The sequence below is a fragment of the Furipterus horrens genome, unplaced genomic scaffold, assembly GCF_987537825.1.
Source record: "Furipterus horrens unplaced genomic scaffold, mFurHor1.1.pri manual_scaffold_6, whole genome shotgun sequence".
Lineage (NCBI taxonomy): Eukaryota > Metazoa > Chordata > Mammalia > Chiroptera > Furipteridae > Furipterus > Furipterus horrens.
In genome coordinates, this window is record NW_028327176.1 from 142,620,611 (window position 1) to 142,634,383 (window position 13,773).

At 37.1% G+C, this 13,773-nt stretch overlaps 1 protein-coding gene across 1 annotated transcript in view; it reads right to left on the reverse strand.

Moving 5' to 3' along the window:
- The window catches only part of SIM1 (SIM bHLH transcription factor 1), a 66,788-nt gene that overhangs the window by 15,613 nt on the left and 37,402 nt on the right, over window positions 1–13,773 (reverse strand). Inside the window, exon 10 of the mRNA XM_090279703.1 lies at window positions 12,308–12,476. Coding sequence (XP_090135829.1) covers window positions 12,308–12,476 — 169 coding nt within the window. The remainder of the gene's footprint in view (window positions 1–12,307; window positions 12,477–13,773) is intronic.

The window sequence follows — 13,773 nt, forward strand, 5'->3', positions numbered from 1 at the left end:
AACTTCCAAATCACAGGGGTACCAGAAGGGAAGAGGAAGAGCAAGAAATTGGAAACTTATGTGAAAAAGTAATGAAGAAAAACTTCCTAAATTTGGCAAAGGAAATAAACATACAAGTCCAGGAAGCACAGAGAGTTCCAAATGAGCTAGACCCAAAGAGGACCACACCATGACACATTATAATTAAAATAGCAAAGGTTAAAAATAAAGAATCTTAAAAGCAGCATGAGAAAAGAAGAGGGTTACCTACAAAGGAGTTCCTATATAACTATCAGCTGATTTCTCAAAAGAAACTTTGCAGCAGAAGTATTCAAAGTGATGCAAAGCAAGGACCTCCTGGAGGGAGGGGGCTGCTGGGCAGAGGGGAGCAAAGGAAAAAGAATTGGGACAACCGTAACAGCATACTCAATAAAACATACGAAAAAAGCAAAAAAAAAAAAAAAAAAAAGGCAAGGACCTACAACCAAGATTATTCTATCCAGCAAAGCTATCATTTACAATGGAAGGGCAGATGAAGTGCTTCCCAGACAAGGTAAAGTTAAAAAGTTCGTCATCACCAAGCCATTACTATACGAAATGTTAAAGGGACTTATTTAAGAAGAAGAAGATCAAAACTATGAACATTAAAATGACAACAAACTCACAACTCTCAACAACAGAATCTAAAAAATAAAAACAAAAACAAACTAAGCAAACCAGAATAGGAACAGAATCATAGGTATTGGGATCATACGGAAGGTTATCACCTGGGAGGGGAAAGGGGGAGAAATGAGTAAATGGTACAGGGACTAAGAAGCATAATCGGTAGGAATGAAATAAACAGGGGGAAGTTAAGAATAATATAGGAAAGGGTGAAGCCAAAGAACTTATATGCACAACCCATGGACATGAACTAAGGAGGGTGGGATTGCTGGAGGGAAGGGGAGTACTAGCAAGAGGGGAACAAAGGGAAAAAATATTGGGACAACTGTAACAGCATAATCAATAAAATATACTTAAAAGATAGGAAAGTGAGTCAAGTGAAGGATGCCCAGGTTCTCTTAAACATGAAACCAAATGCCACCCCCCAAAGGTAGGTTAAGCTGACAGGCAGAGAGCTTGAATGACTACCAGAAATGACATCCATATGCCCAGCTCCCCTTTGGGGTGCAGCTCATGAAAGAATTACTCCTTCTAGAAGAATATAATATCTCATCTGGTAGAAGGTCTGAACCATCATTTGGGGCTTTATGTGAATCCAATGGGAACTACTTACAATAATTCCTTCTCTAATTTGTTCTACTTTGAGCGCTTACTCTTTACAAGGCAATGTGCCAAGTGTTATGGAAAGTACAGCCCCACTTTCTAGGTGTTCACTTTAGGAGAAGTATAAATAACTTTATAAATAAATGAAGTTATGTTCACAAAATATAACTTTACTACAAGTTAGAAAATGGCAAGGACAGAAATAGAGAGAAAAACAATATAGTTTAGGAGTTCACAGAAGGGAGACATTACTCTCTCTTTTAACACTGTAGTTGCTTATGAAGAGAAAATGAACTATGACTGATTAAAAGGCAATTTACTATATGATTTGCATATGCTAACTAATACCCATAACAACAATAATGACTATCAATAATCATTATCAATTACTTGCTATGTGTTAGTCACTATACCGAGATCCCACAGATATTATCTTATTAAATGCTAACAACATCTTTAAAGTATTATTAATTCCTTTATAGATGCAGCAAATGAAGCTCAAAAAAATGTCTTGCCCATTGTCATATTATTATGAAATTTAAGAGGAAATTCTAGAGGCCCTGATCTTTCCAGTACCCTGGGCTCTTCTAGATTTAGATACTTACATAGCAATGATGGCAGTGTCCCACTCTCCAAGCAGTAATGGATTCCAAGTCCCCAAGCACATTTTTACAAAAGGGTTTTTAATCCAACCTCCACACTCCAGTAAACTATCTCCACATACCATTGGATGACATCCTCTCACCACTGAAGCATTCTTTACCACAGGTACACGCACAGATATTCACCACAATTACACCCACATATAGTGCTCTTTTGATAAGAGTCACGAGATTCATCCCTGCCTCAACAGCATGTTCCAGACAGGTGCTCAGCATTCATCTGGATGTGGCAGAAACCACCCAACTCAGGCAAAATGCCAGATGTTCCAACAATAGATGTTACAGTTATCTATTTTTATTCTGGCAGTTCATCAAGGTTTTTATCATTTTTAGCTGTAAAATGAAGAGAGAGACCCTCTTATGGTAAAGTCCTGTTTTCCATGAAAAACTTTCACTCTCTCAAGCATGAGCAGCTTTCCTCTTGATTTGTGTCTGAACCATGAGAAAAAAACATCACAGATGCAGAATGCATTGTACTAAGAACATATGCATGCTTTTAAATCACTTTTATCTTACTTTTTACTAATGTAACCCTGAAACATAAAATATGTTCTTTCTTTTTTTTTCATTCACTGTTATGGGAAGAACAGATGGTAAAAGGGTTAGATTAAAGTAATACAGCATGTCCATTAAAATAACCCCCACTGCTGGGCTGCCCCCTCAAACAGGAGTCATGTTTACTATAAAGAATGGCTTTGGCTTCCACACATTGGAAATTAAGGGGGGGGTGCTCTTTTTAAGGATGATCATCGGGGTAAAAGAGAAACTAATGTCAGAATCAAATGCATTTTAAAATGACAATTATGCAAGATATTTTGCTAATTTGAGAGACTGACTGAAAACACGTGCCTGTGATAATGTAACAGCAGCAGGCAAATACTAGAGTCCATTTCTAATCTGAGTAAACTGTAACGGCTAGAAATCATAACTAACGAAAACTGCAAAGAGGATAGCAAATAGACATTATTTTCTCTATGTCTGTACTCCTACTAATGTCAGGTAGAAATTTTTTTGTTGCCACTTCATTTTTAATTTCTTGTCCTATCAATCAACAGCAAGAATAATTCTTTACAGAATACATATTAAGAATGACTAAGTATAACATGATTTCTATACAAGGCTCTCAAATATTTAGCTTTGGAAAAGAACCGTCATGAATTTTTTAGTGAAATTCAATTTAATGACATATAGCTTCAAAAGAGTTAAGCTAAAAACAAAACAACAACGATAACAAAATAAATAAATAAATAAAAACTTCCTCAAGAAAAATAGAATTCATTTCTAAGGAAAAAAATCAATCTGAGTCGCACTCCAGAGTCAAGGACAGTTTCACTCGAGGAACTGAGCAATAAATATTTCCATTTACACTATAAATAATTAGAAAGCAAATATTGACTCACAGTTCAATTATTAGAAAGTTTAAATATTTTGGTCATGTCTTTTTTCATTTCAGAAAATGATATAAATTGTCAGCTTCTCAAAATCAATTTTTAATTATGTGTTCGTAAGATTTTCCACTCATTTTTCATTTCCTTCACTTACAGTTCAATTTACTATTTACTATAGCATTGTTTTAAACTTTAATCCACATTTTAGTTATTTTTAGCTCAAAGAATATTCTGGTGAGAAATATTGTATACCTGTAAAATCCCTGACATATTTCATGCAGTAGAAATATGGGAAGTTTTTGAACATGCTTTAAATGTGGTTTGAAATGTCACAAGCCTTCTCTTAATCCACCCCCCACAGTTACAAAAATGTTCCTGGGATTTGGTTCACTCATTTTTCTCACAGAAAAGTAACCACAGTCGACATCTCATTAGCTGTCAGGGTGATGTACAGCTGGAAGGGAATCAGCACTCAGACCAGAGGCCGGGTTCCCTCCAATGTAATTCTATAAGGAACCTCCTATAGAGGTCCATATGGAGAGAGCTGTTCCCAAACCATGAAATCCACAATTCACATCCTTTTGAAAATCCAAAGGTAAAGTCCTAAAGGCTTGCTGGAATTTTCATTGCACTGAAGATTTTAAACAGGTAAGAAACAGAATATTTAGATAAGTTTTTTATTGTCCTGGCATACACAGCTATCAATGATCAAGACTGTCCCAACTTGTATAGATAATACAGAAACAGCTCTAGCCCATTGGCTTTTAAAATGCTGCATTTCCAGGAGCAGTAGCTGGTTTTTGTGGTAATCTTCTATTATGTGCTTCCGGCAGAAGTCAAATCCACTTCCACCCTTTCACCAATACCCCCACTCTGACTTTCCGTGTATAAATGGCAGATTAGCTGGGCTTGACTAAGACAGTACAGGTGGTGCCACCTGCTCCTGTGCCTTCCTGCAGTTTCGTTTGATCGCCCACTGCTTTGTTCTGGGTCTGCACAAAGGGCGGGCTGCCCAAGCTGCTCTTGGCAGTGTCCTACGACAGAGCCAACAGATTGGCAGGCGTATTAGGGGCCTTCTGCACACGGAAAGGGATCTATTGGATTTGTAATTTTGTGAAGAGAAATTGAAGTTCAAAGTCCTCTACTGAGTTAATCAGTGTTCTCTGGAAATGGAAGGATGGATCCTTTTCTTCTCCTAAGCCAAGCTCAGTAAAATAATAAGGAAAGCCATTAAAACTATCATAACTATTTATTAAGCAAGATACATCAGAACATTGACATGCAAACACATCAATTTGATGCATCACTACATACCAAGGGCATTTCCTAAAAATCTGTGAAGGACAGAAGAGTTAAAGAAATCTAGATTTTTTTCTTAACTCTAGAAGGTTCCCATTATGAGTGTGTCAAATCCCACCAAGGACTATCAAATAAGGCACTGCTCTCTTTAATTTTACTGTTTTAGTTTTAACTAAATTTGATTTCATATATTTTGTTAAAATAAACTTTCCTGGATACATTTTGATGGTGGGTTCAGCCATTCCTTCTTTGTTCCACTGGGCAGCAGAATCGTAAATATCAGCCATCACTTCCATGAAGCTAGAAGCAGAGGCATGTATTTGACTTAGCACGGTTGTATCACCCGCTGCCCAATTTCTTTTTGACACTACCTCTTTCCCAGTTCCAACCTATCCTACGTTGTGAAATAGATATGTGTTTAACATGAATTATATCTTAGAGCCAGAGGTCCGTGGGGATGAGGGGTGTGCTGCAGCTGTGCTTTGGTTGGGGGGAGGGGGCGTAGGATTTAAGTGTGACAGGAAAGGTGTCCTCAGGCAGAGGATACAGCAGACTCCAGCTGGAGTGGGGAGCTGGTGTGTAGCTGAGGGGTAGGCAGAGGTGAAGATGTAGCCTGGGTTTGACTGTAAGATCGAACCTCATTCTATAACCAACAAGGAGCTTCTGTGAATTTTTAATATGGCCAGGGATGAGGAGTGATAAGGACCCATGACACAAATGATATTTCAGAAAACTTACTCTGGCAGGAAGAATCAGAGTCCAAAAGCACAATAAGGAGAGCAATAATGTAGTCTAAATGTGGTGGACTGCTCTGGATAATCTGGAACCAGGCAAAGACAGCGGGGATGGGGCAGAAAAGGAGCCAAAGGCCAAGAAACATCATGAAGAAACATGACCCTCACAGGTCTTTTATGTCTGGAGGATCAAAAACCAAACCAAACCAAAAAAAATGTAAGAGACTTTTCTCTTTCATGTAGAAATCTATCCCTCATAGAGCATACTACTACCAAAGGTATGGAACAAAAAAAAATGTAGATAGCTTATTAAAAGAAGAATAAGACAGTGACCTAGAAAGTTTCTATTAATCATGGGAACTGAGACCTGGAACTAGGGATGTGCCATAAACAAAGATGTGTTCCTGAGATGGAAGACAGAGCCAAACAGCATTTCTTGCACAGACACTTACATCAATGCAATTATTTTGCAATTAAAACTCACACACAGAACAAATATCAGCTGTTGTATCTTTCCATTGTTGCACTGGAAATGACTAGAAATCCCACTTCCAAATCCGATCTCGGCCTCTAGAGTGTGAGCAGAGTGCTTGTTCATAGTTCTACTCTTGAAAGAGCCTGTAGCCTCCACCATAACTAATTGCACCTCAGACTCCTCCTTACCCTGTGCGTTTCCTTAGCAAGTTCATGTGTCCTTTATAGCAGACTTCACTTGCTCATTTCAAGTACAGCACTTGGGTTCCTCCTAAAACCCATGTGCTAAGTGAGGATAGAGAAGCTGGGCACGTGACAGGTAAGGCATCTAAGAAAGCCGATTAATGGGGAAGTGTGTGGCCAGGGAGTGATTCCAGAAAGTGACCACAGAGAAAACCTGTGAGTAATCAGGGAAGGATAGGCACCTGCTGACAGCCCCTGGACACCTCTGTTTGCCCAGCCGTATAATATTTAACTTAATGGGAGGGTTAGTCAAAACCAAAGCACAGATCTAGATCTGTAACACAGAGGTCTCACCTTATTGAGAAAAATGTTTCAATTTATAAAGATGATCTAGAAACACCATAAAGGTCCACTCTAATAATCTGTTATGTCTACAAAAAAGGGAAACTAACCTCAAGTTCGTACATAGTCAGAAAATATAAATAAGCCTGTATTTTTTAGAATAGTGTATATTATACTGTACAGTGTAAGCATTTCTGGAAAGATAACCTCACTTTTTGTAGTATTTGTTAATATTTTTGTTGTTATTGGTTAAGGATTACATATTTTCATGTTACATACAAAACATGAAATGAAGGAACAGCTATCCTGGTAGTGGTAAAAGTAATATATATAAAGGAAAACTCGACTTCAGAAATTCTTGTTCCTTCTTTTCTCTGTAACTTCAAAAGTCGGCATTGCAGTCACTGGTGTATTTTTGAGGCCAAACAAACCTTTGCAGAAAGAGAGTTTCTACCTCTACCAAAAGGAAGCCCAATTGCTGGAAATAAAAATTAAGAGGGTTCTGTGGCATTATTTAAAGCAACACATGTGGAGTAAAACCTGCAAGTGTTACACTGTACCTCTAGCAAGCAATTAAATACTTTCAGATTTCAGCATACCTTGTCTCATGCATGCACTGTCGTTGCGGAATTACATAGTGATTTGGTTATTAGTGACTAGGGAAAAAACAAAAGGAGGGCATGATGATGCAGCAAAACAGGAGGGTACGTACTGTCTATAATAATCATAACAACTATAAACATGCCAATATGAGAAACTTAAAAGGAAACTGGAATCAAGAGGCAATTTATTCATAATCAACACGGCTAAACTATGGCAGCATAACTTCAAATGTATTAGAGTAGCTATGACTAGTTCCGTAAAAATAGGTGAAAGACATTTTAGCAATCACTACTAGCAATTGCTAGAAATAAGGTCTGAGAAAGAAATTCTATACTCAACATTTAAAATTCAACAGAACTATGAAAAAAATAGGTTGCTATTTTCATGACTATAAACCCAATAACAATGAAATACAACTGTCATAATAGGAAGATGGCTGCTATACAGCAGCATAGTAGCTATCTTCAGAGCCTTTGGACGTTAACTATAATATTTCTTACAATTTTTCCAAAACCATTCAAAACAATTCCATTTTGACCTCTCTTATCCCAAGTAATAGATAGAGGTGCAAAGGCGATTGAGTCATTCATTAAGTGACTCTAATATAATCAAGTCTAAAATCATTCCCAAGGGCGTCTCATACCAGAAGGGGACCTGAAACCTCACTGACCACTGCAGACAAACTGGGTGGTGGCAGTGAATTACAACGTGTGCATGTCTTGCATGTTCAAATAAGGGTGCCTCAATAATTCCAGGAAGCAGTGTTGCTGTTTGCCATTCATCAGACATCTGTTAGAAATTTCTAGATATGACCAATACATAAGAAAGAAAAAACTAATAAATAATATTGATAGAATCATTGAAGCACCATTTTTCTAACTAATAAAAGGCATAAACCTGTTACCCTATGAGCTCAGTTTTGCTCTAGAAACAGCTTTTATAAAAATATGATGAAAATTTGCATGCTAAAAATATGTAAACATTGAAATAACCAAATAAATTTTCTTTATTTTTGAGAAAAGAGAGAGAACAGTTAAAATTAAATACAATTAAAAGCTTAATCATTCAGTAACTAAAAATGCATTTATTATGTGTCTATTAATAATATATAAATGGAAATTTAGTAAAAGTGTATAATTAGCTATGAAACTTAGCTTTGTTTTTTATTAAAGTATAGTTGACATACAATATATATTAGTTTTAGGTGTGCACCATAGTGATTCAACATTTGTATTACTTATGATGTGATCACAACAGTATTAGTCTAGTAACCATCTGTCACCATAAAGGTTATTACAATAATATTGACTTGACTATTTTCCTATGCTATATATTACATCCCTGTGATATATGTATATATATAACTGGAGGTTTGTATCTCTTATTCCCCTTCACTTTTTTCACCCATCCTCCCACCATCCTCCCCTCTGGCAACCATCAGCTTGTTCCCTGTATCTATGAGCCTATTTCTGTTTTGTTTCATTTTTGTTTTATTTTTAGATTCTACAAGTATCTGAACTTATATAGTGCTTATCTTCCTCGATCCAACTTATTTCACCCAGCATAATACCAGCTAGGATCATTCATATTGTTGCAAATAACAAGATTTTCTTCTTCTTTTTTTTTTTTTTTCACTGTATGGTTGCCTCTCATGCACCCCCAACTGGGGACCTGACATGCAACCTAATTATGTACCCTGACTGGGAATCAAACCAGCGACACTTAGTTCACAGGCCGACATTCAATCCACTGAGCCACAGCAGCCAGGGTCAAGATTTTCCTCTTTTTATGGCTCAGTATATTCCACTTTATGTAGATACCACATCTCCTTTATCCATTCTTCTATTGATGGACACCTAGGTTACTTCCATATAAAAATGCTGCAATGAATACAGGGGTGCATGTATCTTTTGAAAAGGCAACCTATTGAATGGGAAAAGATATTTGCAAATGATACATCTGATAAGAGGTTAATATCCAAATATGCGTAAAGAATTCATACAATTCAGCATCAAAAAAAACAAACAATCTAATTTAAAAGTGGGCAGAGGACCTGAACAGACATTTTCTTCAAAGAAGGCATACAGGTGGCCAACAGACTTATAAAAAGATGTTCAACATCACTAATCATCAGGGAAATTCAAATCCAAACCACAATGGGATATCACCTCACACTTGTCAGAATGGCTGTCATCAAAAAAGACAACAAATAAAAGTATTGTATTAGTGATGTGGATAAAAGGAAACCTCATGCACTGTTGGTGGGATTGTAAATTGTTGCAGCCACTAAGGAAACATTATGGAGTTTACTCAAAAATTTAAATATAGAACTACCACGAAAACCAGTAATTCCACTCCTGGGTATTTATCTGAAGAAAAGCTAAGCTTTAAAATATAATTTCAAAATAAATCTATAATGATCAAAATCTATCTATAACAAGAAGAGATGCAAGCAGTCAAAGATAGAAATTTACCCATTCTTCCTGTACAATGCATTTTACTTCACTAAAGACTAGTTCAGACCTTCACAAACTCACACCAGGACTAGAAAAATGAGCCTTCTAAGTAGTTTGTTTTGCTTCAAACACATTAATGCTCTCGTTTTCTATTTAAAACATTACCTGGTTCTCCACAAAACAGACTCTAAACTCTTCAGCCCAGCAGATACTTAACACCATTCAATGCTTCCAAACATGCCCCCTTCCCTCCTCAGTCCACATCCACAGGGATCTACCCTCCCTCACTTCACCTCCAAACCTAATCTTGGTCATCCTGAAGTGTCCCCTCCTTTCCTTTATTCCCATATACCTGAATTCTACCTTCAAAACCAGATCACCTACCACACCTTCCCTAGCCATCGAGACTAGGGTCCCAGTAGCTGACACCACTCATAAAGCCCTTTGTCCACACCATCTCCAATACACTCTGTATTCAAATAGATAACTTATTCTAACTGTAGTACAAGTCTTAAGGACACTTCTCATGTCACTTCTTTATATTTCAGCACCTTTCACCCAAGCCCTGCCCTCCTTCACCACCAGAATGGCCAGCATAGCATCTTTCTGATGCAGGTGCTCGGCTAGCATCTACTGAGTCAAAGACATAATGCATGAAAATAAAAACTTAAATATTCCTTAATAATAGAAAGATAATATGAACCAAATAAGACTTTTGAGAAGCTAAATTATTTTTTTCTTTAAAATTTCTGAGGAGTTGGAATTCAAGATGATTGCATTAAGTTGTTTGCCTTCAGCAGGAACAGAAATGCATTTGCCTGGATGTCATGCTTTTGTAGTGTGTCCCCAGAGGATCCTCTGCTCTCCCCATGACAATTCACTACACATGCCTGTTCCCCTGTCTATTAGCAGCCCATACAGTGGGAACTCGAGTAGTCAATGATTGACCCAGCACCATGATTATCTAAAGTAAACACGATTAAAGAATAACCTTTACTAGATACATAGATGTTAAATAAACTTCATGACTGCGTCATTTCAAATAAGACATATGGCCAAAATTCTAAGGACTACATTTATATATGTATTAGCCAAAAAATGAACACACTGATGTCAAGAGAAATCCTATGTAGACATAGGTGTGTGCATGTTCATGATTTTTATACTTCAAAGAACATTTCTAGAATAAAGCACAATTTTGGTGAGGAAAAATGAGGGTATAAAAGGAAAGATTTTTGATTTTCCACTATTCTGTATTACTTTTTTTTAAACTATAGAACATGTTTAACTTTCAAATTAATTCATTCCCCGCACACATACAAGAAGCAACCTAGACATTTTTGGCAGTTAAAACATTTTTAAAAATGAGTACTCTACTGTTAGAGTAAATTAATAAAACTTTTAGATATTAAGAGCTGAGCATAAAAGAAAACACAGACAGTGAGGCTCTGGAAGTTCAGTGGGAAGATTCTGTTTTTGTGGCTTACTTTCTGTATAATGGGCAAACTCCTTCTTAACTTAGTACTTCCTAATTTAAATTCTTCTAGCTATGTGTCCTACACTCCTATATATTTAAATATAGAATTACCAAAATATATGATCCATGTTTTCAAGTATTAAAAGAGATAGTAAAACTTTTCCTAAGGTACAAGATACTAATAAGAAGAGCTTCTCAGACTTTCAATAAAAATTCCCCCTCCACAGTGATTTTAACTAAAATGCACTTTATAAATAGTGTTCAGTCCTCATAACAGAAAGTGTCCACTGCAAACATCTGCTGGTTTTTCATGGGAGTCTTTAAACCATGTGACATAAGTCTCTTGGGGGCCATCTTCTTATACTGAGCAATTAAAATAATCTAGCAAATAGTAGCTTCTTAGTGACCTTTAGGTCATGATGACATTCCTTCAAACAGTATACACTTGCAGAAATCAACAGAATAATATGTTCTGATAAGTAAGGAAATAATCATTTCTGTATGCCCTAGATTGCCATTTTTACATTTAAAAAATATATTAAAAACATAAATGATAAAGACCACTTTGATGAAATGACTCCAAATCCAGTTTGGTTTTATACTAGCCCAGAAATCATGTCATGAGTTACCCTAATAGACTGCAGGCAGGTTGATGTAATATCCTTAAAGGGCAGGATGGAGGTGAGTGGTCACAGGATACTGGGACTGGGGAAGCCCCAGTTCTGTCCTACTCCCTTCAGGCCAGGACAGAGTTGTGAACACAGCCTGACATAGTCTAGTTTCTATATTTCAGTGACTGATCAGAAAACAGTTTTTTCCTTCCAAGAATCTGGACACATCTTTGTACCTTTCAGGGTTTCTGGAAGGCCTCCTCTGGGTCTCATCGGCTCACCACCTTGCAAAGATGAGAAGAGTTGCTTCTTCTGCCACTCCTGCCATCTGGAAGGCCCTCTCTGTTTCACTTCTCCCCATAAATGCCCATCTGTTCTCAAATCTCCTGATGAAATGCATCCTTGGTCCTTTGCCTCCACTTCTTTAATTGTCTTTGACTTCAGTTCCTATCCTAAGATTCACTTCTTCCACATCAAGCTCTTGTCTTCCACATTTTGCCATACTGGCTCCACCTTTCTGGTTAATCATTGTGGGGAAAATTTTTTGGATCAATCTCCTTGAAATAACAAAGTATAGTCCTGACTGCAAACTGAGACTCTCACAACCTTTATATAAAAGCAGTAAACCACAAGATCATTTCAAATTTTTACTGGCATGGTTAATTTAAAGAAAGAACAGGAGAAAGAAAATAGTTTTAGAAAGACTTCCATATTTTTATGTTTTAAATTAATTAAAACCAGGTGATTCATTTCAAGCAGTTTTCATACTTCCTCCATGATGAGACGAAACCAGGTCTCAAAAACAGAAATTTTCAAGATGGCAATGCACGTACCTGAGGGTATGGGGAAGTCCTGGATTTTGACTTTGAACTGGAGAGTCTGGACTTGGCCCCCTTCCTGTTGTCAGGCATGGTAGGTGTGGAGCTGCTGGCATAGGAGAAGGTTGGTTTGGAGGCTGAGATCTGATCCAGGGAGAGTTGTAGCCCTTTGTACTCCGTGTCCCTGCAGGGTGGGAGGACATAGCCCTTAATCAGTCCCATAGACAGTAGAACTCATAAATTCTCTCACCGGGAATGACAGTGATATGTATTTGAAAAGGAAGCAAGCAGTAGGTGGCCATATAACTGGTTTCCACAAACACCCTGATTATTTTAGAAATGCTTAATATTTAACTAATGTGTGTGAATGTAGCTGTCACCTATACTACAGTCAAATTACATTTTATGCTCATGAAAAAGTCTTGATTAAAAATTTTTTTCCTTATTTTTATAAGTAGGAAAAAACCATAATTAAACCTCTCTGAGCTTCTGTGTCCTCATTGGTGAGATGATCTATAAAACCTACCCTAAACATTTCCTGTGTGGGGTGAACTCAACAAACAACTGGCCATCTGATGTTATCTGATCATTGGCAAGAAAAATGTCTTCTATCAGCTGTTCCCAGATAAATAATTCTGATAAATATTCCATATATTCTTATAGCTAACAAACTAATGTAACCTGGTTCATATGTTAAATATCCCTAAGTAATTCAGTTACCTTAGGGTACATTTTATCATCAGTTCTTTGCATTCCTTCCTTCATTCAATAAATATTTATTAAGCTCCTAACACATACCAGATTTTGTGCTATGTGGTGATGAAAGGATACTAAGACATGTAAAGCCTCTGTCTTTGTGCAGATTATAATCTATTTGGGAAAAGATGGTAAACAAATAAACAAGCATAGCTGCAGACTGATAGGAAGGGGATAAGGTTTATATCTCAGAGAGTTCATTGCAAAGCCACTGCCTGAAGTACTTAGGGACTGAAGATGACATCCTTGGCCCTGCCCACAACTCACACTCCAGTCCACTTCTGGGCCGCAGTGCCTCTCATCTGACTCCGCGGTTTTCATAAGACGATAGCAACCCTTTCCATGGGCAGCCAAAATAAAATGTTTCCGAGTCTTCTTTATGAGGACTCATAGGAAAATTTTTTCTCAGGTTCCAGAACTAGCCGGGATGCTCCTGGGCATTTGATTTCTTTTTTATTTCATGAACACTGTGAATCATATAACTCATCAGGTTTTGCTCTCTGCACTGGAAGTCAAAAAACCCCAAGTTCCGAGTCCAATTTGTAACCACCTCAAATAAGTCCTCATGGCAGGTATTTTGTGCAACAAACTCCACTGACTTCTGTTACTTTCCTTATATTATTTTTCCTTTTCTCTAATGGGTTCACCATTTTAAAAACCCATTGTATGCAGTTTACTACTCTTTGGATTAGGGTAGGTATATGAAATATAATAAATTAATAGCA